Source organism: Molothrus aeneus, chromosome 12 (genome assembly GCF_037042795.1).
Source record: "Molothrus aeneus isolate 106 chromosome 12, BPBGC_Maene_1.0, whole genome shotgun sequence".
Taxonomy (NCBI): Eukaryota; Metazoa; Chordata; class Aves; order Passeriformes; family Icteridae; genus Molothrus; species Molothrus aeneus.
This window is the reverse complement of record NC_089657.1, coordinates 733667-753663: the sequence shown is the minus strand read 5'-3', so window position 1 is coordinate 753663 and position 19997 is coordinate 733667. Positions and strand designations below refer to the sequence as shown.

The 19997-nt window shown below is 55.2% G+C and overlaps 1 protein-coding gene across 1 annotated transcript; it reads left to right on the top strand.

Annotated features, from left to right (window-relative positions):
- Nucleotides 1–874: 874 nt before the first annotated feature.
- LMCD1 (LIM and cysteine rich domains 1) lies at nt 875–12357 on the top strand. Its single transcript, XM_066558210.1, has 5 exons — nt 875–963; nt 2173–2428; nt 6818–7159; nt 11085–11300; nt 11866–12357. Exons 1-5 carry the CDS (start codon nt 875–877, stop codon nt 12019–12021), a joined length of 1059 nt encoding a protein of 352 aa, XP_066414307.1. The 3' UTR covers nt 12022–12357.
- Nucleotides 12358–19997: the final 7640 nt, after the last annotated feature.

The window sequence follows — 19997 nt, the reverse complement described above, 5'->3', positions numbered from 1 at the left end:
TTGTTTTTGTCTCCCTCTGTACCGTGCTGTGTTCCTCACGCTCAAAAAGCCATGTTTGATAAATCCATGGGGCAGGCAGGAAATAGGTTTGTTTTCCAATGTTACGGGCTCCTGGCGTGGGTTTTTGCTCATCTTTGTCCTGTTGGGAGGTTGTTAGGATGTCTCTGCAGCAGTGAACACCCAAGGATGGGTGACTTTTGTCTGTTTTCAGTGGGCAGCAAAAAGTGCAGCACAGCCACAGCCCCCCCTGTCACTCCAGCACCCCCTCTGCTCTCCAGAGCATTTCCCAGTGTATTTCCTGCTCACTATGGAAACCCCCCCTAAAGTCCAGTGCCAGAGGCATGGAAACCTACCACATTCCCAAAATACACTTGGAGACACACCAAGGAGGTCCAAGGTGCAGTAAAGCAAGTTCAGCATCAGGTTATGGCAGTGCACCTCCATGTCTCCTGCCTGACCTTCTGCCTTGCACAGGTCCATGTGCAGTACATGAACTCTGTGAACTGGATCAAAATGAGACCTGAGGTCTCTGTGGAGAGGTGAAGGTGGCTGCCCAGGGTATGGGCATGTTCCCTGGGTTTGATGTGCCAGCCCCTCCACCTTCCCTCACTTTGAAGGGAAAACCTTCACCCAGCATCTTTAGATAAACTTAGCAGGGTTGCATGGATGTGGTCAGATGGTGTTGGGAGATGTGAGGTTTCATGGGACACAAGGGATGGCGGAAGGGATCGCTGTCTGCAGGGCAGTGTGCGCTGTCAGCGCTGTCCCAGGGAGCCCTGGGGACAGAGCCCTGCCAGCTGTGCTGCTCCAGCTGTGCTGCTCCAGCTGTGCTGCTCCAGCTGTGCTGCTCCAGCTGTGTGCTGCTGTTTTGCAGATGTCGGGGAGCCAGCCGCAGGTGGGAAGAGGCGCGCCCTGCCTGCGCTGCCGAGGGCTGTGCACGGGCTTCGAGCCACACTCCTGGAGGTAACGTTGGTCCTGCCTGATCCTGCCTGCAATGGGCCTGCTGCTGACACAGCACCTCGTTACTGATGCTTCATTCCCAGTTTTTCCTCTTAAAACCACAAATTCGGGTAAATAGCCCCTGATAGTAGCAGCACACCAGGACAGTGCCCAGCTCAGGGCAGGGGCTGCTCCCTGCCCCAGCAGGACAACAAAGGGGCTGTGAAATGGAATGCAGACATCCAGCTGTCACTAATTGAAAGAGAATTAGTGCCCTCTGAGCTGCCTCACAAACACTGGGCTCCTCTGTGCTCCTGGGGAGCTCCCCAGGGTGCTGGGCCCATGGTGGTAGGGCAGGGAGGCTGTGGTCCAGCTGTGCTGCTGCAACTGGAATGCCTTGGATGCCTTCAGCTCCATTTGTGATACTTCAGCTGTGTGAAATCCAAACTTTAAAGCACTCATTTGGTGGAAGCACAATTATTTTTTTATTGACCCCATTAAAGGCTGGTAGGACTCATTCTTACTCCAAGATCCTGCTGAAATCCTCGGGGTTGTGTCAGAGTTACTTTGCCCCTTTTGCTATTAGTGTTTGATGGCAGTGCTGGCCACCAGAGTGTCCTTAGACACTTGTCTGTGTGATTTATACCTATTATCGTTCAAATTACAGTCAATTAAGCATCAGTTCCTTCCAGCAGTCACTTTTTTAATGGCATGTAAAGATTCATAATAGGCAAGGCTGGTGCTGCTCTGTTGGAATCTAGTGAGGAGAATTATCTCCAATCTCGTGATGCTTGAAGGGGTTTCCAGAGTTCAGGGGAAGCAGCAGCTCATGGGTGGGAGGCAGCAGATTTTGCAGTGCCAGGACACAGGAAATGGCTTCCCACTGCCAGAGGGCAGGGCTGGATGGGTTATTGGGAATTAGGAATTGTTCCCTGGCAGGGTGGGCAGGCCCTGGCACAGCTGGGGCTGCCCCTGGATCCCTGGCAGTGCCCAAGGCCAGGCTGGACATTGGGGCTGGAGCAGCCTGGGACAGTGGGAGGTGTCCCTGCCATGGCAGGGCTGGCACTGGGTGGGATTTTGGGTCCTCCCAACCCAACTCAACCAAACCCAACCCAGCCCATTCCACCCTGAGCCTTTTGTCCGTGCCGTGAGCCCAGGCTGTGTGTGCCCCTGGGGCAAGGCTGGCAGCCCATGCGCGGCTCATCCCCTGGATGCTCTCTTGGGATTTCCCAGGAAGATCTGCAAGTCGTGCAAGTGCAGCCAGGAGGAGCACGGGCCGAGCTCGGAGCTGGACGATGACCGCAAGATCGGGCGGCTGCTCTCGGGCTCCCGGCACGCCTCGCTCACCGCGCGCCTCAAGGGCGGCGACGGCGCCCGCGTCTACAAGAGGAACCGCATGATCGTCACCAACCCCAACATCTCGGGCAAGGACCCCACCTTCGACACCATCACCTACGAGTGGGCTCCCCCCGGGCTCACCCAGAAGCTGGTAAGGGCAGCCGGGGGGCTGGGGACGGAGCTCTGCTGTGGAATGGGCTTGTCGGGGAGAAACAGGAACCCGTGGTGGGCTCAGAGGGGTACAGAGCCTCGCGTTTGGAACACTGCCCATAAGCAGAGTGGGTAGGAGAGCGGGATGGAATGCATTTGGGTTTTATGGCTTTGTTTACATTTCTAGGAGAAGTCTTAATGGATTTTACAACTAGAAAGCTCTTAGTCTTTTGGTAAAGCCCATCTGCAGTAAAAGCATGGCTGGGGAGAGATACCATCCCTGCTGTCCTGCTGCCCTGGGCAGCCCATGCCTGCTCTAAAGCCCCAGCCTGGATGTAAGAACAACTCCTCCAGGCCTTCTGGGGCTGTCTGGGCTGGGCAAGCAGAGGAGCAGGAATGGGGCTGGCAGGCAGCTGGGTGGTTGTGCCCCAGGGCTCCTCCTCTCCTGCTCTCAGAGAGCATCCCTGTGCTGCTGGAGGAGTCCTTGCCTGGAAAGTGGGCTCAGAGGCCCATTGCCGGGGTCCCTCATAGTGCCTCTGAGGAAGAACAGCAGCCCACCCCCGTTCCAGCAGCCTTGAGGAGCTTCCTGTGCCCAGGAGCAGGAGTGGGAGGGCTCCCTGTGCCCGGCTGTGAGCCTGGTGAGAGCTGAGCTGGGTGCCTGGGAGCTCCTGCCTGCAGCTCCTGTCTGCTGCCAGCAGAACCACTCTCACCTCAGCTCTGGAGCTGGGGATTTCTTCCTTACAGTTTAAGCATAATCTGGTCCAAATAAAAACAACATTTTCAAGAGAGCTCAGGGTAAAAAGGTGAGATAGGGAGTGTGGTCCCCTTCTGAGGGCTGGATCCAAAACCGAGCCCCCAGCCCAGCTCCACCTCCCTGCCGTGCCTGGTTTCCATCTGGACCAGCTGTGTGGGAAGGGGTGGAAGTGGTTTTCAGCATGGGGAGGTGTGAGCCAGCAGAGCATTTCTTGTGGGAAAGCCTTTAGCTGGCTTTTCACTGTGCTGTGGTGTAAAACCTTCTGGGTGCCACTGTCAAGAGTGAGCAGTGAAGAGCTTCTGCTTCTCAAATGAAACAAATAGCTGCAAGCTATTGATGCCAATCAACAAAAAAAAAAAAGCTGCTGAAAATGCAACCAGAGACCTTTTTAAAGAAGAATTTGGGATACAGGTGTTAAAGTGTAGTTGCAGCCCGCAGAGCCAGACTGGTTTAAAGCCAGTTGCCCTGAGGGCCTTGGACAGGCTGGGTTGGGGCTGAGCTGGGGATGCTTCATCGAGGCCCTTCCCTTCCCTTCCCTTCCCTTCCCTTCCCTTCCCTTCCCTTCCCTTCCCTTCCCTTCCCAAGCCCCCATCCCAGTCCCACCCTCCTGATGGGGGAGGTTCAAAAACTTTATGAAAGTTTTTGATCTCTTTATAGTGCCTGGACAGGCTGGAATATATTTTGGTTCAAGTAAACAACAGGCAGGAGCTTTGGAGACAACCTTGATAAATTCTGGCTTGCAGATCATCTTGACAAACGCTGGGGAGAAGTGTTGGATGTCAGCCACTCTCAGGATGGTTTCAAAGGGACTTGGGCCAAAAAGCTGTTAGTGCACAACTGCCTGGCTCCAGGGCTTTCCTCCTGAAGGCAGGCTGGCCACTTGGGATGGCTTTAACCTTGTTTTGCTGAAGTGGACGGTCAATAATAGGAGGAAGTTCAGAGCATTCTTGTTAAGCCGTGCCTGCAGAAGTCATGAAGCAGATACTTAGGACCTTGGAGACAGTGGAAAGAACAGATCATAAAATAGCCCCAAGATCCAGTGGTGAGCACTGAAAACTAAAATGCTCTTCCTCCAAATTACCTGCACTCAGGCAGCACAGCGAAGCATTGGCCATAACAGTAAGTGATAGCAGCAGATGTAGCAACTTCTTGTTCTTCATGGCAGTTTTTGGTGTCAGGTTGGATTTTTTGGATTTTTTTTCCCCCCAATCTTTTCTCTGGACACATTTTTATTGACATCTGCAATTATAACTTCAAGCATTCCCTTGGTCAGGGAGTGAAATCTCACTGCCTGTCTGGGCAGATACTGAAACCTGCCCCTGAGCAGGCTTTAAGTAAGCCTTTAAAAAAGCCTTGAGGCTTTGCTTTCCTCACTCTCAGCACAAACACTTTGTGTTGGGAATGGAGATCCTGGAGGTGGAGCAGACCAGGAGGCTCCAGGTGCCTGTGCTGGCCCCTTGCTCTGGTGTAAATGTTCATTAGTCTTGGCACATCAGTGGACTGAGGTTTCTCCCCACGCTGCTGCTCTGCTGCAGCTCTACTGTCCTGGTGGTCCTGCTCTCACAGCATCACTTCAGTTGTTTCCTGTCCACTTGTGGGGCAGTGCCTGTGAGGAGCAGTCAGGGAATCCTTGTCTCTTTCTCCTCATTCCTCTTCGGTTTCCTCATATCTGTGAAAGCCATTTGTGCACCAGGACACTGCCCAGCATCCCACAGCTCTCCAAACAGCTCTTCCCAAACACCACCTTCTCCCACAGGGCAACAACCTTCCCAGGAAACTGGACATCAACCCCCCTTTGCCCAGGGCCACGATGCACCGAGTGCTGATGTCTGATATCCCAGTGTGCAGTGATTTGAACTTGCACCCCAAGGGTGGGGAAGAAGCCCTGCTTCCATGGAATCATTATGTGCTGCTGTTCCACATTTCCTGTCAGGAATTCCGCCCTGCAGCACTGCTCTCTGCCTCAGAGGAGGCAACGTGGAAGGCACCTGGAAGTTTTTCCTGACGTGCTGAACAGTTCAGTGCTGGGCAAGCATTTCTGTGTGGAAAAGCCCAGCCTGAACCAGCCTGTGTGCCACAAACAGTTAAATCTCTTTGCTAAGTTTTTTAAGCTAGAGTTCTCAAGTAAGAAGCAAATCTAATGCAGCTGGCTGCTGGTCTGGCAGGGAAGGGCAGGGAGCCAACTGGCTGCCCTGTCACTCTCCACACTACAATAGGAAAATGCCGGAGTGGGAAACTCCCTTCCCCTGCTCGGGCCAGGAGCAGTTAAATGTGCAGCCCCCGTGGCCCACGGGCCCTGACCCAGCCTCACACTGACAGGGCTTTACTCTGCTGCTGAGGTCCTGGCCTGTTAAATCAGAGCCTTCATTTTGGGCACTTTCTGGGCATTTCCTTTCTGTGTCACAGGGTATTAATAATGAAACACCTTCCCTCTGCTGTGAAACCAGCAGTCAGGTGGAACTGGTCAGTGACACAGACTCAACTGCCAGCTGCATTTTTCCTGTGTTATGATGATTTCATTAATTGATAAAGGATGGTCTTTCACTGTGAGCTGCTCTGCACACAGCCATGTGGGCTCTGGGGTGCTCAGAGTGGTCTGGGACTCACTCCCTGCAGCTCTCCCTGTCCCAGCACAAGGCAATAGAGAGCTGCTCGTGGGTTTTGATGTTTATGGGTTTTTAGTCTTTTCAGCAGCCGTGTTATCAAATTTCATGGAAAAGTGTCATGGTAATGCCAGCAAGGGAGGGTGTGCTGGGATTTTTGTGCAAAGCAAGTTCTGTCTGTGCTGCTTTGCTTTCCTGGGCAAACTGGGGTTTGTATTTAAACAAACAAACAAACAAAAAGTAATTTAAAACACCATAAAAACACCCAGTCTGTTTTCTGAGGATGAAAGGATTTATAACAGCCTGCTACCCCGGGCATCTGAGCCAGTCCAGCCTTTTATTTCTGCACGGTGGGTGCAAACCCTTCAGAGGGAGAAGGGAGGGTTTGGGCGCATTGTCTGCTGCTGCTCCACAGCACAAGCAGAGCATGTCCCTGGCAGGCTGTGCCTCCTGCTGCAGCAGCTCGTGTGTGTCCTGTGCAGTACATGCAGGGCTGTGTGTCCCCTGCAGTGCATGGCCTGTGTGTCCCCTGCAGTACATGCAGGGCTGTGTGTCCCCTGCAGTTCATGCCCCCGTGTCCCCTGCAGGCCATGCAGTGCTGTGTGTCCCCTGCAGTTCATGCCCCTGTGTCCCCTGCAGCACATGCAGTGCTGTGTGTCCCTTTGCAGGCCATGCAGTGCTGTGTGTCCCCTGCAGTTCATGCCTCCGTGTCCCCTGCAGGCCATGCAGTGCTGTGTGTGTGTCCCCTGCAGCACATGCAGTGCTGTGTGTCCCCTTGCAGGCCATGCAGTGCTGTGTGTCCCCTGCAGGCCATGCAGTGCTGTGTGTCCCCTGCAGTTCATGCCTCCGTGTCCCCTGCAGGCCATGCAGTGCTGTGTGTGTGTCCCCTGCAGCACATGCAGTGCTGTGTGTCCCCTTGCAGGCCACGCAGTGCTGTGTGTCCCCTGCAGGCCATGCAGTGCTGTGTGTCCCCTGCAGCACATGCCCCTGTGTCCCCTGCAGGCCATGCAGTGCTCTGTGTGTGTCCCTGCAGGCCATGCAGTACATGGAGCTGGTCCCCAAGGAGCTGCAGCCCGTGGCGGGCACGGAGGGCGCCTGGCAGCGGCGGCGGCGGCTGGCGCGGCAGCTCCCGCTGCACGACCAGGACCCCGCGCAGTGCCGCGGCCTCGCCGAGGGCGAGCAGCAGCTCATGCACGACTTCGTGACGAGGTACAAGGCCGAGGCCCTGGGCGTCGGGGAGGTGGCGCTGCCAGGCCAGGGCGGCGGCCGGAAGGAGGAGGAGAAGGCCCAGGAGAAGGCCCAGGAGAAGAGCATCGACCCCAGCACGGCTCCCGAGTCACCCAACGGGGCCCTGGAGAGCACGGCCGGGCACTACGTGAGTGGGATGGGATATGGGATAGGATGGGATGGGATGGGATGGGATGGGATGGGATGGGATGGGATGGGATGGGATGGGATGGGATGGGATGGGATGGGATGGGATGGGATGGGATGGGATGGGATAGGATGGGATGGGATGGGATGGGGATGGGATGGGATGGGATGGGAGCACTGGGGCTGCTCCAGGCTCAGAGAGCCACTGGGAATAGATTTGGTCTCAACTCACAGAAGGCAGGGTGATCTGTGCCTTGTCCCCATCCTGCTCCCAGGGCATTCTCCATGCCTGCTGCAGGCTCAGTCACATCACAAAGCTTTGGAGCAGCACTGTGAGGGCCTGGGGGGCTCCTCTGCTCCAGCCAGCCCTGCTGAGCACAAGGGTCCATCTGGCAGGGCTGATGAGCGGCGTTCTCCTCTTCTTCATCTCCTTTCTCTGCAGCAAAGGCCTTGCTGGGCCACCAAAGTCAGGGAATTCTTGCTGTGGGAACTGGTTTGAGCTCTGGGTTCTTGGCAGCTCTGAAAGGTTGGGCATGACATGTTCCTGGATGATATGGGCAGTGTTTCAGTTGAAAGCTGAACTTGATGATCTTGGAGGTCTTTTCCAACCTTCGCCATTCTGTGATGCAAGTCAGTATTTCCAAGTAGGCTTCTTACCCAGAAAGACCTCAGATGACAGGAGGTGAAGGCTCTGGCCAGTTAGCACAGAGCTGTGAACATGCAGATAGTGTTCCCAGGACTGTAATCACTCTGGGGAAATGGAAACAGCTGCCCTGGGTCCCTGGGCATACAAATACATTTCCACTGAGAAATGGCTGAGATTCCTCAACACCCTTTTAGATTTATATTCCCCCAGCACTGTCTGGAGTGCTGCTGAACAGATGCTTATCATAAAATATGGTGAGTGGAAATACCTTGTCCTGGTCCTTGTGAGGGTGACTTGCAGCAGAGGATTTAAAGCTGAAAAAGCAAATGGTGTCCAAGTGTTTTTAAGAGGAGATTCTTTCCTGCCATTCCTGCACTGAGGTTGTACATGAAAGAGCAGTTTTCATTTTCAGTCCATATTGGGTAATGTCTCCCCTCTGCCATGGTCTCTTAACGTACTGCTGACTTTGAATCCAGGGGCACAGTAAAGACTTTCACTATTGCAACAAAACACTGAATTTTAAGATAAAAAATAGCCAAAAAAGGAAGGTTTCCTTTAAACATATCAATAAGTCATCCTAGCAATGAAGGTTTACTTAAACTGCAAGTTTGTCCTTTCAAATAAATAAATACATAACTGTGATGTTATTCTCCTTAGTTTGAAGCATCATTTCTCTCAAGGCACCAGCTGAAAAATGGAGCAGCTTTCAGAGCAGTGGCAGATCCTCTGGGACAGCCAGGCTGTGCAGCCCAGGACAGGGCAGACCCGGGGAGGACTGGGGACACTGGCCCTGCTGGCCACTGCCCTCATCTGCCTCCACATCCCTGCTGCACGTCTGTCCCACGGGATGGGTGTTCTTCACAGAGCACAGAGTCCTGACCCCCAGAGCTGGGGACTCCTCTGGTGTTACAAGGTTTGATTCCTGCCCTGGAATCAAACCAAATCCTGAGGCAATTGATCCAAATTAATCATTGTTCCCAAAAGCTTGAGGCCAGCAATGCAGGGAGTGCTCAGAGTGCCTGTGGTGTCTGGGAGCTCCTTCCCTGGGAGCTGGCACTGCAGAGCACGAGCTGGGCATGAGCAGCATGGGAAAGCCTAAGGGAACAGGACACGTTTTTGGCCAACACCTCTGGTAACTCAGCTAGTGAAGTGTTCACTCCTCTGCCTGCATGATGGAGATACAGGAGCACCAAGCTGTAATCCCACCTCAAGTTTGAAGGATCACCTCTTTGTAGTGTGTAAGTATCAGGATATGGAGGTTATACAATGCTTGGGAAAAGCCCCATGAATAGATTTTCCCTGTGAACAATTTCCATGAAGAGAAACAGCAAAATAAGTTGTTTTTCTAACAGTTCTTGCTGGCAATTAACTTGAGCTCAGGGTTGGAAGCTGCAGTGTTTGTTCTTGCTTCAGATCCTGCAAGATAAGCAGGGCTGGGCGGCTGGGGCTGTGGCCTCTTGGGGCTGGCAGGGCAGAGGCAGCTGCAGGGTCTGGCTCTGGGGCTGACCCCAGCTCTGGTGTCTCAGGGACGTGTCAGGAAAAGGCCTGGGTCTGGTGGGTGCAGAGCCCTCGGTGTGATGGGTGCAGAACCCTCGGTGTGACTGATGGGTGCAGTGCCCTGGGTGTGATGGGTGCAGTGCCCTCAGTGTGATGGGTGCAGTGCCCTCGGTGTGATGGGTGCAGTGCCCTCAGTGTGATGGGTGCAGTGCCCTGGGTGTGATGGGTGCAGTGCCCTCAGTGTGACTGATGGGTGCAGTGCCCTCAGTGTGATGGGTGCAGTGCCCTGGGTCTGGTGGGTGCAGAGCCCTCGGTGTGATGGGTGCCGAGCCCTCGGTGTGATGGGTGCCGAGCCCTCGGTGTGATGGGTGCAGTGCCCTCAGTGTGACTGATGGGTGCAGAGCCCTCAGTGTCATGGGTGCAGTGCCCTCAGTGTGATGGGTGCAGTGCCCTGGGTGTGATGGGTGCAGTGCCCTCAGTGTGACTGATGGGTGCAGAGCCCTCAATGTGATTGATGGGTGCAGTGCCCTCGGTGTGACTGATGGGTGCAGTGCCCTCAGTGTGACTGATGGGTGCAGTGCCCTCAGTGTGACTGATGGGTGCAGTGCCCTCGGTGTGATGGGTGCAGTGCCCTCAGTGTGACTGATGGGTGCAGAGCCCTCAATGTGATTGATGGGTGCAGTGCCCTCGGTGTGACTGATGGGTGCAGTGCCCTCAGTGTGACTGATGGGTGCAGTGCCCTCGGTGTGACTGATGGGTGCAGAGCCCTCGGTGTGATGGGTGCAGTGCCCTCGGTGTGATGGGTGCAGTGCCCTCGGTGTGACTGATGGGTGCAGAGCCCTCGGTGTGATGGGTGCAGTGCCCTCGGTGTGATGGGTGCAGTGCCCTCAGTGTGACTGATGGGTGCAGAGCCCTCGGTGTGATGGGTGCAGTGCCCTGGGTGTGATGGGTGCAGTGCCCTCGGTGTGATGGGTGCAGTGCCCTCGGTGTGATGGGTGCAGTGCCCTCGGTGTGACTGATGGGTGCAGTGCCCTCGGTGTGACTGATGGGTGCAGAGCCCTCGGTGTGATGGGTGCAGTGCCCTCAGTGTGACTGATGGGTGCAGGAAGGACAGTGACCCACAAGGGAGAACCCAACCCAAACCATTCTGTGGTTCTCCCATTGTACCTGTTAGGAACTGTTGGCTTCAATCGGGGTGTTTGTAAGTTGTCATCTGATCCCAGGGCCATTGCCAGTCCCTGCCCCTGTGCCACCTGGAGGGGACACTGCTGTGCCAAGGCTCTGATGGGGCACAGCAGGGCAGCCACAGCCCGTGTGACACACAGGCTGCTCACAGCTTCAGTGGGAGTCCTGCCAGCCTCTGAGTGGAGCTTTAAGGCTGGCTCTTCACTAATCACAGGATTGCTCTGCAGGCACAGATAAAGAGCAGACCTACTTGGTCTGGTGTGTAATGTGCATGGATGCCATTAATCTTGAGATTAATCACATCTAATTTTGGCTCTTTGGCCTGTTAGAAATAGAAAACACTTACTGAAATCTGTAGAGGGACAGCTGAGTTAGGCACAGACAGAAAACAATGAGAAAAGACCAAAATTCCTGATCTCTTTTCAAATTTACATCTCTGATGTGCTGCACTATAGGAATTCTTAACTTCTCCTTGGAGAACGTTTGTATTTTGGTGGAGGTTTTGGTTTGGGAGGGTGCCAATGCCCCTCAGAATGAGCTGCCCAGCAGGGTGGGTGGGTGTCGCCATGCCCATGCTGACCAGCACCCCTCCGTGCAGCGCTGCGAGTCGTGCCAGCAGCCGGTGCCCGGGGACTGCCCCGTGGTGTACGCCGAGCGCGCCGGCTACTCCCGCCAGTGGCACCCCGGCTGCTTCGTGTGCTGCCGCTGCACCGAGCCCCTCGTCGACCTCATCTACTTCTGGAAGAGCGGGGCCGCCTGGTGTGGGCGCCACTACTGCGAGAGCCTCCGGCCCCGCTGCGCCGGCTGCGACGAGGTACGGACCTGGGAGGGACCCGTGTGCCAGGGGGGAGTGACCTGAGCAACTGGGACCCCCTGTGCCAGGGGACAGAGTGACCTGAGCAACTGGGACCCCCTGTGCCAGGGGACAGAGTGACCTGAGCAACTGGGACCCCCTGTGCCAGGGGACAGAGTGACCAGGGCCCCTGGGACCGCCTGTGCCAGGGGACAGAGTGACCAGGGCCCCTGGGACCGCCTGTGCCAGGGGACAGAGTGACCAGGGCCCCTGGGACCGCCTGTGCCAGGGGACAGAGTGACCTGAGCAACTGGGATCCCTTGTGCCAGGGGACAGAGTGACCAGGGCCCCTGGGACCCCCTGTGCCCGGGACAGGGACACCTTCCAGGGGTGGGACAAGGTGACCTTTACAGGTCCCCTCCAGCCCAGACCATCCTGTGATTATTCTCTGTACCCATTCCTGAGCTCCACAGCTGATTGGCTTGGTGGGAGGTGTGGGGTGGTTCTCCCTGCTCCTGCCATGCTCCAGCTTGGTGGGGTGGTGGAAATGAGCAGTTGTCTGTCTGTCTGTCTGTCTGTCCTGTAGATCATCTTCTCGGAGGACTACCAGCAGGTGGAAGGGCTGGCCTGGCACCACAAGCACTTTGCCTGCCTGGAGTGTGAGACGCTGCTGACGGGCAAACCCTTCACCCTGGCCAACACCAGCCTGCTGTGCAGCACCTGCAGCCAGAGCAGGGCCTGAGCAGGGCCAGCAGGGCTCCCACCAGGACTGGGGGCATTTGGAAACACAGCACGAGGGGAAGGTTACCAAATTTCAGAGTCGGACTATTCACTTGCGAGCAGCTCCGTGTGCCCTGGCATGCAGCACAGCGAGAGGAGGTGTTTCCTTGGGGCCCTCTTGGATCTGCCAGGGAGCCCTTGTGCCCACGTGTACCTGCCAGGAGGAGCTGGAGAGGAAAGCAAAGGAGGGGCTGGGCTCTGCTGGCTTTTGTCAAGTCTGTCCCACCTTCTTATGACTAAGATCTTGCAATAGTCTTTTGGAAATAACACATCTCAACAGTAACTTCTGGCATACTAAACCTACAGTTGTGGTCAAAAACAAGGGGTGTTTGTGGTTTTTAAATCCTTACTGGAATTAGGCTAACAGGCTGCTGCCACTGTGTCAAGGCAGTGGGTTTGAGGAATGTGATCAGCTTGCTGAAAGCAATGGTATAAAATTGCAGCCACACGCAGCTGGGGCTTTGTCCTGTGCAACAAAAACACCAAGGAGTGGGCACAGAGGGCAAGGGGCTCACCCTGCTGAGAGGGCAGGGCAGGCTCTGCCTGGTCAGTGGCTGACTCAGCCCCTGGAGCTGCCACCCTGGGACTGGAATGTAAAGAATTTTGTGGCAAACAGCTTTATCAGCTGTCTGGGGGGCAGAGTGTGTGTGTGTGCATGTGTCCCTGAGATGCTGCAGTGCCACTTTTTCCCTGCAAGACTTCAGTGACCCTTCCAAGAGCCAGGCAGCTGTACTTCCTGCATGGGGAACCCTGGGGACACTGGGGTCCCACTGGGGACACTGGGGTCCTATTGGGGACCCCCAGGGCCAGGGGCTGAGGTGCACAGAGGGCTGAGCTCTCTGCCAGCCCCCGTGGGTGGCACTCCTGCTGCGTTTGGGGACCCACATGGACACATGAGCATTTCAGAGCTGGCATTTTCAGCAGGACCCTGGTTTGGGGGTAACCCTCCCCTGTCCCCTGCCTGGGGAGCTCTGGGGGAAAAGGGGATCCCCTCCAGTCCAGGCAGCCTCAGGGGGTGGCATGGAGAAGAGGTGGTGCCAGGCTGCAGAGGAATGCAGGTGGGAGCTTGGGCAAAGGTCAGAGCAGAGGCACGGGCAGAGCAGGGCTCTGGGGGAACCCTGGGCTGGCCTCTCCTCTTGTCCCCTTTTGGGGGCAGCCCTGGGCTGGATCATCCCCAGCACCCTCCCTGCCCTGGGTGTCCCTGGCAGGAGGGGGCCACGTTCACTTTAGGCACATGAAAGACTCCATGGAGACCTCGTAGACCCCTTCCAGACCTAAAGGGGCTCCGTGAGAGCTGCAGAGGGACTGTGGACAAGGCGTGGTGGCAGCCCAGTGCAGCATGTTCTGAGTTATGGTTTTGTGATGTAGAAATTGTAATTTGTGAAGTCCCTGCTCCAGTACACACTGCCTTCAGGCTTTGGGACTGCTGGCACCTGCTCAAGCCTTGCAGGTATTTCTGCAGCTCGTAAAATACTGTCTGCTAAAGAAATTTACTGCAATTAAACAGCTTAACAAAATCCTGTGCCTCTCCAGCGTCGGGAGCAAAAGCGTGAAATTAATGCATCAAACAGCTCGGAACATATGGGAGCCTTTAGTGCTGGTACTGGAGCTGAAATTCAGGGTGGGCATGGGCTGATCCTCCGCCAGCAAGGACAGCATTTTAACTTGGGGGCTGCAAAGGACAGAGCCTTCCTGTCCTGGGATGGCCAGGGCAGTCAGCACAGGGAATTTGTGCCTCCTGTGTGAGCTTCCAGCTCCTATTTAAACTCAAGCATTCTGTGTAGTTGTTCTAAATACCTCTGACAATACATTTGAATGTTCCTGAAGCTTTAAATAAAGTATTTTGGATACAAAAATCCTTCACCTGCTCCCCCAGTGCTGACCCAGCCAGGAGCAGGGGTGGGAGAGAGGGAGGGCAGAGCCTCCCTACAGAGGAATAACCACTGCCTGGGCAGAAGCCACATTTCAGCAAATGTTTTGCAAGCTCAAGTTTTTCAGAGCTTAACTGCTCTGAATCTGCAAATATTTGCAGTGCTGTGTCATTTGTGGTCCCCCTTTTTTGAAGAGATGTTCTAGGCAGAGAAGGGGCCCGTCTGTCTGTGATGGGAGATGGAAGCAGGGCAGAAGCGCTGAGGGCAGCGGCTGCACGTGGGTCACCCTCCTCCCCACATCCCCCAGTACCAGGGTCAGCCCCAGGACATCCCCCTGAGCCCAGGGTCAGCCCCAGGACATCCCCCTGATCCCCCAGGGTCATCCCCACATCCCCCTGATCCCAGAGTCAGCCCCACATCCCCCTGGCACCAGGGTCATCCCCACATCCCCCCGATCCCCCAGGGTCAGCCCCACATCCCCCCGATCCCCCAGGGTCAGCCCCACATCCCCCTGATCCCAGAGTCAGCCCCACATCCCCCTGATCCCCCAGGGTCATCCCCACATCCCCCTGATCCCCCAGGGTCATCCCCACATCCCCCTGATCCCCCAGGGTCATCCCCACATCCCCCTGATCCCCCAGGGTCATCCCCACATCCCCCTGATCCCAGAGTCAGCCCCACATCCCCCTGATCCCAGAGTCAGCCCCACATCCCCCTGGCACCAGGGTCATCCCCACATCCCCCCAATCCCCCAGGGTCAGCCCCACATCCCCCTGATCCCAGGGTCAGCCCCACATCCCCCCGATCCCCCAGGGTCAGCCCCACATCCCCCTGAGCCCAGAGTCATCCCTACATCCCCCTGATCCCCCAGGTCATCCCCACATCCCCCCGATCCCCCAGGGTCATCCCCACATCCCCCTGATCCCCCATTGCATTCCCACATCCCCCTGATCCCCCATGACACCCCCACATCCCCCTGATCCCCCATTGCATTCCCACATCCCCCTGATCCCCCATGACATCCCCACATCCCCCTGATCCCCCATGACACCCCCACATCCCCCTGATCCCCCATTGCATTCCCACATCCCCCTGATCCCCCATGACACCCCCACATCCCCCAGTCCCCCAGGTCAGCCCCACCTGGCCAAGGAGGCCTGGCCTCAGGCAGGAGGTTCCTTGCCCTGCCCCTGGGCACCACCTGGGCACAGGGAGCTTTCCCTGCTGAGGGGGAGCCACTGAGGGGTGAGAGGTGCCTGCAGCCAGTACACAGCCCCGAGAGAGAGGGGAGAGCCCTCCAGCCACTGCTGGATCCCTGGAATATTTGTAATATTCAGGCCAAAACAAACTATGAAACCCGAACTTCAGTTCCTCAGCTGCTGTGACTCAGAGGCAGCCCCAGGGGCAGTGACAGCCCGGCAGTGATCTGTGTCCCAGAGCTGCCACCCAGGGCCAGCAGAGGAAGCTGGCTGGCATCTCCCAGCAAGGCTCACTCCCACCCTGCCCCACAGGCTCTCTCCAGGCAGCCAGAAAGGAGGCAGGTCTGGAGGATTTAACAAGTTCCTCTGGTCCATGGAAAACAGCTGGACACTGAGCTCCAGTTATTTATTTATTCATTCCTGGCACTGGAGCCATGTGGCAGGATGGGGTCAGGGGCCAGGAGCAGGGATCTGTGGGGCACAGGCGGTGTGGGAGCCTGAGCCAGCTCTGCACCCCTGTGCTTCTGGAGCTGGGCAGAAATTCCTTGTGTGAGAGGGAAGCTGCAGTGCTCTGTTCACCTGCAGAGCCTGGCTTTGGGGAGAGCAGAGCCCAGGCTGGGCCTTGCCCTGGCGCTGCTCAGGCTCTGCTTTGCACCATTCCAGGCCAGGAAACAATCAGCCTTCTCTGCACAGCTTGTGTCCAAAGGCAGCTCTTTGCCTGGGTACCTCTCCAATGAATGATGCAGACCTGATTTATTGGAAGGGATGGGATCCCTGTTGCCTGCCTTGGTGGAACAAACAGCCAGAAAGAAGTTGTTGATCCTGGGTATAACTCAGTAAGAACCTGATCCTGGGGTGGAGGACAATTGCCTTAAACAGAAAGTTTTAAGGGGTTTTATTAGGCAGTCAATTCTAAAAAAATGTGATTTCAGATACCTGTAACTAATAAACCTCAAAATTCAGTGGCTGCAGGCGAGAAAAACATAAACCAAGGGCAGAGTGAGTTGGCTGTATAAACACTACAATAAAACTTGCTTAAAAGCCCAGAGAGAAAAATGCAGAGGTGGAAAAGCAACTATTAATGAAGTGAGGGTGCATTTCAGTGGAAACTTCCTGAGACCTGCAGCAGCTGCTACTTCAGGGCAGAGCTAAAGAAAGCCCCTGTGGCTGGGTGTTCTTCTGTAAAAAGTGAGGTTATGTTTATATAAATCTAATTTGAGCTCGAGTTTACTTTTCAACACACTTTCTTCAGCCAAATCACCAAAAAATCACCCCTTCCACAGTGAGGGTTTTGTAGATTGTTGCCTGATTTCAGAAAACGTTACCGAAAAATGCTAACAGCACCTGGAGCAAACCAGGGACAATGGGAACTGAGTTTAATGTGGCTCCAGAGCAGGATTGGTGCAGGGCCAGCTCACAGTGCCCCGTGGCAGTGCCCTGTGGCAGTGCCCTGTGGCAGTGCCTGGCCACTGTGGCCCTGATGGCCATGGGGTGGCAGCAGGAGCCTGTCCTGTGAATTCCCTCATCCCGGGGGCTCTGCTGCCTTGCCTTTGCTGCCTTTCCCCTGCTCCTGCCTCTTCTTTGCTCTCCTGCCTGTTCTCTGCCCCTGCCTGTTCTCTCTCTCAGAGCCAGGGCTGCCCCAAGGAGCTGTAGGCAGATTCTGTGTCTGGCAGCTCCTGCTCCGGATGCTGCCATGTCAAGGAAACACCTCCACATCCTCTGGGCAGAGTTAATATTTGGACAGTGTTAAAATACACCCAGCACCGCTCGGCTCTGTGTTAAAATACAGCTGCACAGCAGAGCCCTGGCTGTGCCCCAGCCTGGAGGCACTGCCTGGCTCCCCTCCCACGGCTCGGGGCTGACACCAGCCCTGGGGATTCAGGCAAAACACACTGGAATATCTGAATATCTGCACCAGGAGTGCCTGAGCAGTGCCCACAGCACAGGGCCCGTGAGGGCTGAGGAGAAAAACCATCAGGCTGGTCAGGCAAAGTATTAGGAGGGTGGCTCTGCAAATACTGGTGTTTTCTCTCTCAAAAATAGAGAAGAAGCCTGGGGTTGAGCTGTGCTCTGAATATTCCTGGGGCTCTGCTGGTCCTCAGGTAGCCTGGCTGGCAGGGGGGAAGGAAGGCTGTTCCAATCCAGCTGTTCCAATCCAGCTGTTCCAATCCAGCTGTTCCAATCCAGCTGTTCCCACCCAGCTGTTCCAATCCAGCTGTTCCAATCCAGCTGTTCCCACCCAGCTGTTCCCCTCTGCAGTTCAGTCTGCCATCGCTGCTGTCAGCACACTGAGGAAAGGCTGGCAAAGCTGGGGGCCATGGTTTGCCAGTCCTGGCAGTGGGAACTCAGGCTGGGCTCCCTTGTGTGCCCAAAGAGAGGAGCCTGGCTGCCAGTCTGGGTGTAAGGGGGGCGTTTCTCAGAGCCCCAGAGCCCCAGAGCCCCCAGCCCTGTCCCCCTTGCCCTGAGTCACAGGGCAGGGCCCACGCTGTCCCCCAGGTCTGGGTCCCGTCCCCTCGCTGTCAGCTCTCACCAGGAGCTGGGCTTTGGCACCACAAGGCTGGAGCAGCCCCATAGGAAGGACCCCGAGCCCAGGGCAGTGTGTGTCCCACAGCAGCCCCTGCAGCTGCAGGAAGGGCTGGGGAACTCCAGGCAGAGGAACAACAGGCTCGGTGCCAGTTTGTGGCACAGGCTGTGCGCAGGGGCTGCAGGAAGCACAGAGACAGCTCTTGGGCTCTTTTCCCCTCAAAAAGGGGCTGCAACCCCACACCAAGATGAGCTTCAGGGTCATTTCCAGCCAGAGCCATGCTGTGGCTCCAGGATCCTCCTCTCCCCTGCCACCAGAGCTGCTGTCACAGCCCTGTGCTCTTCCCACTGCAGGAAGGTCCATCCCAAAGCCCAGGGACTTTGGGAAATCCCCCAGCATTAGGCACAGTCAGTTTATCAAGATTAGTTAATTAAAGGCCACTTGGAGATGTGGAGATTTCCAGAATATGTTCAGTCCCTGTAAAGTCACCAGGAAAGAAAAATTGCTGCAACAAGTTTTCCTTGGATTTGAAAAATGACCCTTTGTGCCCGAGTGAATTCAGAGCTGCACACCCCAGAGGAAGGAGCTGGGCAGAGTCCCTGTCACTCACAGGGCTGCTCTGCAGGCCCTGCCAGGCCCAGGGAATTTATTCAGGCACCTCAAGGGAAGGCCTTGGCAAAGCATGAACGGCCTTGGTTCAGAAAAGAGACCTTCACCCACTGGCCTGTGTCTCGTTCAGCTGGTTGGGCCCCTGTGCAGAGCCAATGTCCAGTGGCCATCTCTGAGCCTTTCCACAGGGTGCAGAGGAATGCTCTGAGCCCTGGGGCTCCCCAGGATCCTGTGTTTGTTCCACTGGAAGGAGCTGGAAGGAGGAGACCACACAGACAAGCCCTGTGGAAATGCAAGGCTGACAGTAATCCACATTTCCTGGCATTCCGTGCAGCTGGGTGTGGAACCCCAGCTAATTTTGAAGTACCAAATTCAAAGTGATGTGTGTGAGCCCCAGTCACAGCTCTGCAAAAGAGATCCCAGTTCTGGGAAAACAAATTCCAAATGGTGTAGAAAAACCACATCTGAGACACTTCAATTAACTGCAACTCTCACATGGTCTCAGATTTGTCTCAGGGCCTCCCTAGATTTTCCTCCTTAATGCTAAAATGGAATTTATTTCATACGTTCTTAGTGCCTAAACAGCTCCTGTGCCTGTGGCAGCAGCTCTCTGGCCACAGAGAGGAAACACAGCTTTCCCAGGCACGGTGCTGGGGCAGGCTGTGAGAAGCTCAGAGAAGAGGATGATAAACAATTCCTAGCTCCACTTGCTGCCCCTGTTGTCGTGCACATGTGCCATGTGTTATGGATATTTGCTTACCAAAGGGTGGTTTCCTAATTGGCCACTGGTGATGGGTTTGGATTCAAGGGCCAATTGGATCCACCTGTATCAGACTGTCTGTGAGGGCAGTGGGTTTATTAACCAGTATAGAATAATAAAGTGATTGTTCAGCCTTCTGGAACCATGGAGCCAGTGCTGCCCATTGCCCTTTGGGGATGCCATGCAGCCACATGCACCCCTGCAGTCACCTGTGGGGTGTGAGTCCCTTTTCTCCTTCCCTTCCCACAGGGAGGAGCCATTTCCCGTTTTCTGTAGTGCAGGACGAGCGTGGCCAGCTGATGTCCTCACCATCTGAGTGGTTCCATGTCAAAAATAGATGCAAGCCATCAAGGGAACTCCAGCCCCCATGGAGTTACCAAAGGGCTGAGCACAATTCCTGCTGCTGCTTCGTGAATCCTGCCTCAGATAGAGATTTTTGTTACAGTTTTCCACATAAACAGTATGGAAAATTAAAAATAACATATAACATTCTGAATTGGTTCTCATTATGAATTGGTTCTCAGAGCAGCTTACCCTGGAAAATGAAGGCCCTGTCCTGGTCCAGCCAATGGACATCCAAAACTCAGCATTGCTCAGCCATTCTGTCCCCTGAAATACCACCACAAGCTGGCAACACCACTTCTGATAAAAGAATGACTCAGATTCATTCTTAAATGTAGCAAAATAAATTGGGTTATCTCTGAAGAACCATTAATATGCCAGTTTTGTTTTGTTTGCATTTATGCAGTCAGGAAATATCCCCAACCCAGAAATATCCCCTTCATCTGATTTTTCAAAATAAGTCTTTTTATTTCTAATTGGCTCTTGGCCAGGAGTTTTTTATAGCAGGGTTCCAGCCAGAAGGAGATGGGTTGGGCTGGGAATTTCTGACATGGCAAGGTGAAGGTTTCAGAGCAGGGAAATCAAGGGGGTTTATTGGGCCAGGGGCTGGTTTCCCATTTCTCCTGGGATGGG

Coding starts and splice junctions, on each gene's coding strand:
- LMCD1 (XM_066558210.1), top strand. CDS start 875: ATGTCGGGGAGCCAGCCGCAGGTGGGAAGAGGCGCGCCCTGCCTGCGC. Junction 964..2,172: donor TTCGAGCCACACTCCTGGAG/GTAACGTTGGTC, acceptor GGGATTTCCCAG/GAAGATCTGCAAGTCGTGCA. Junction 11,301..11,865: donor GCTGCGCCGGCTGCGACGAG/GTACGGACCTGG, acceptor TCTGTCCTGTAG/ATCATCTTCTCGGAGGACTA.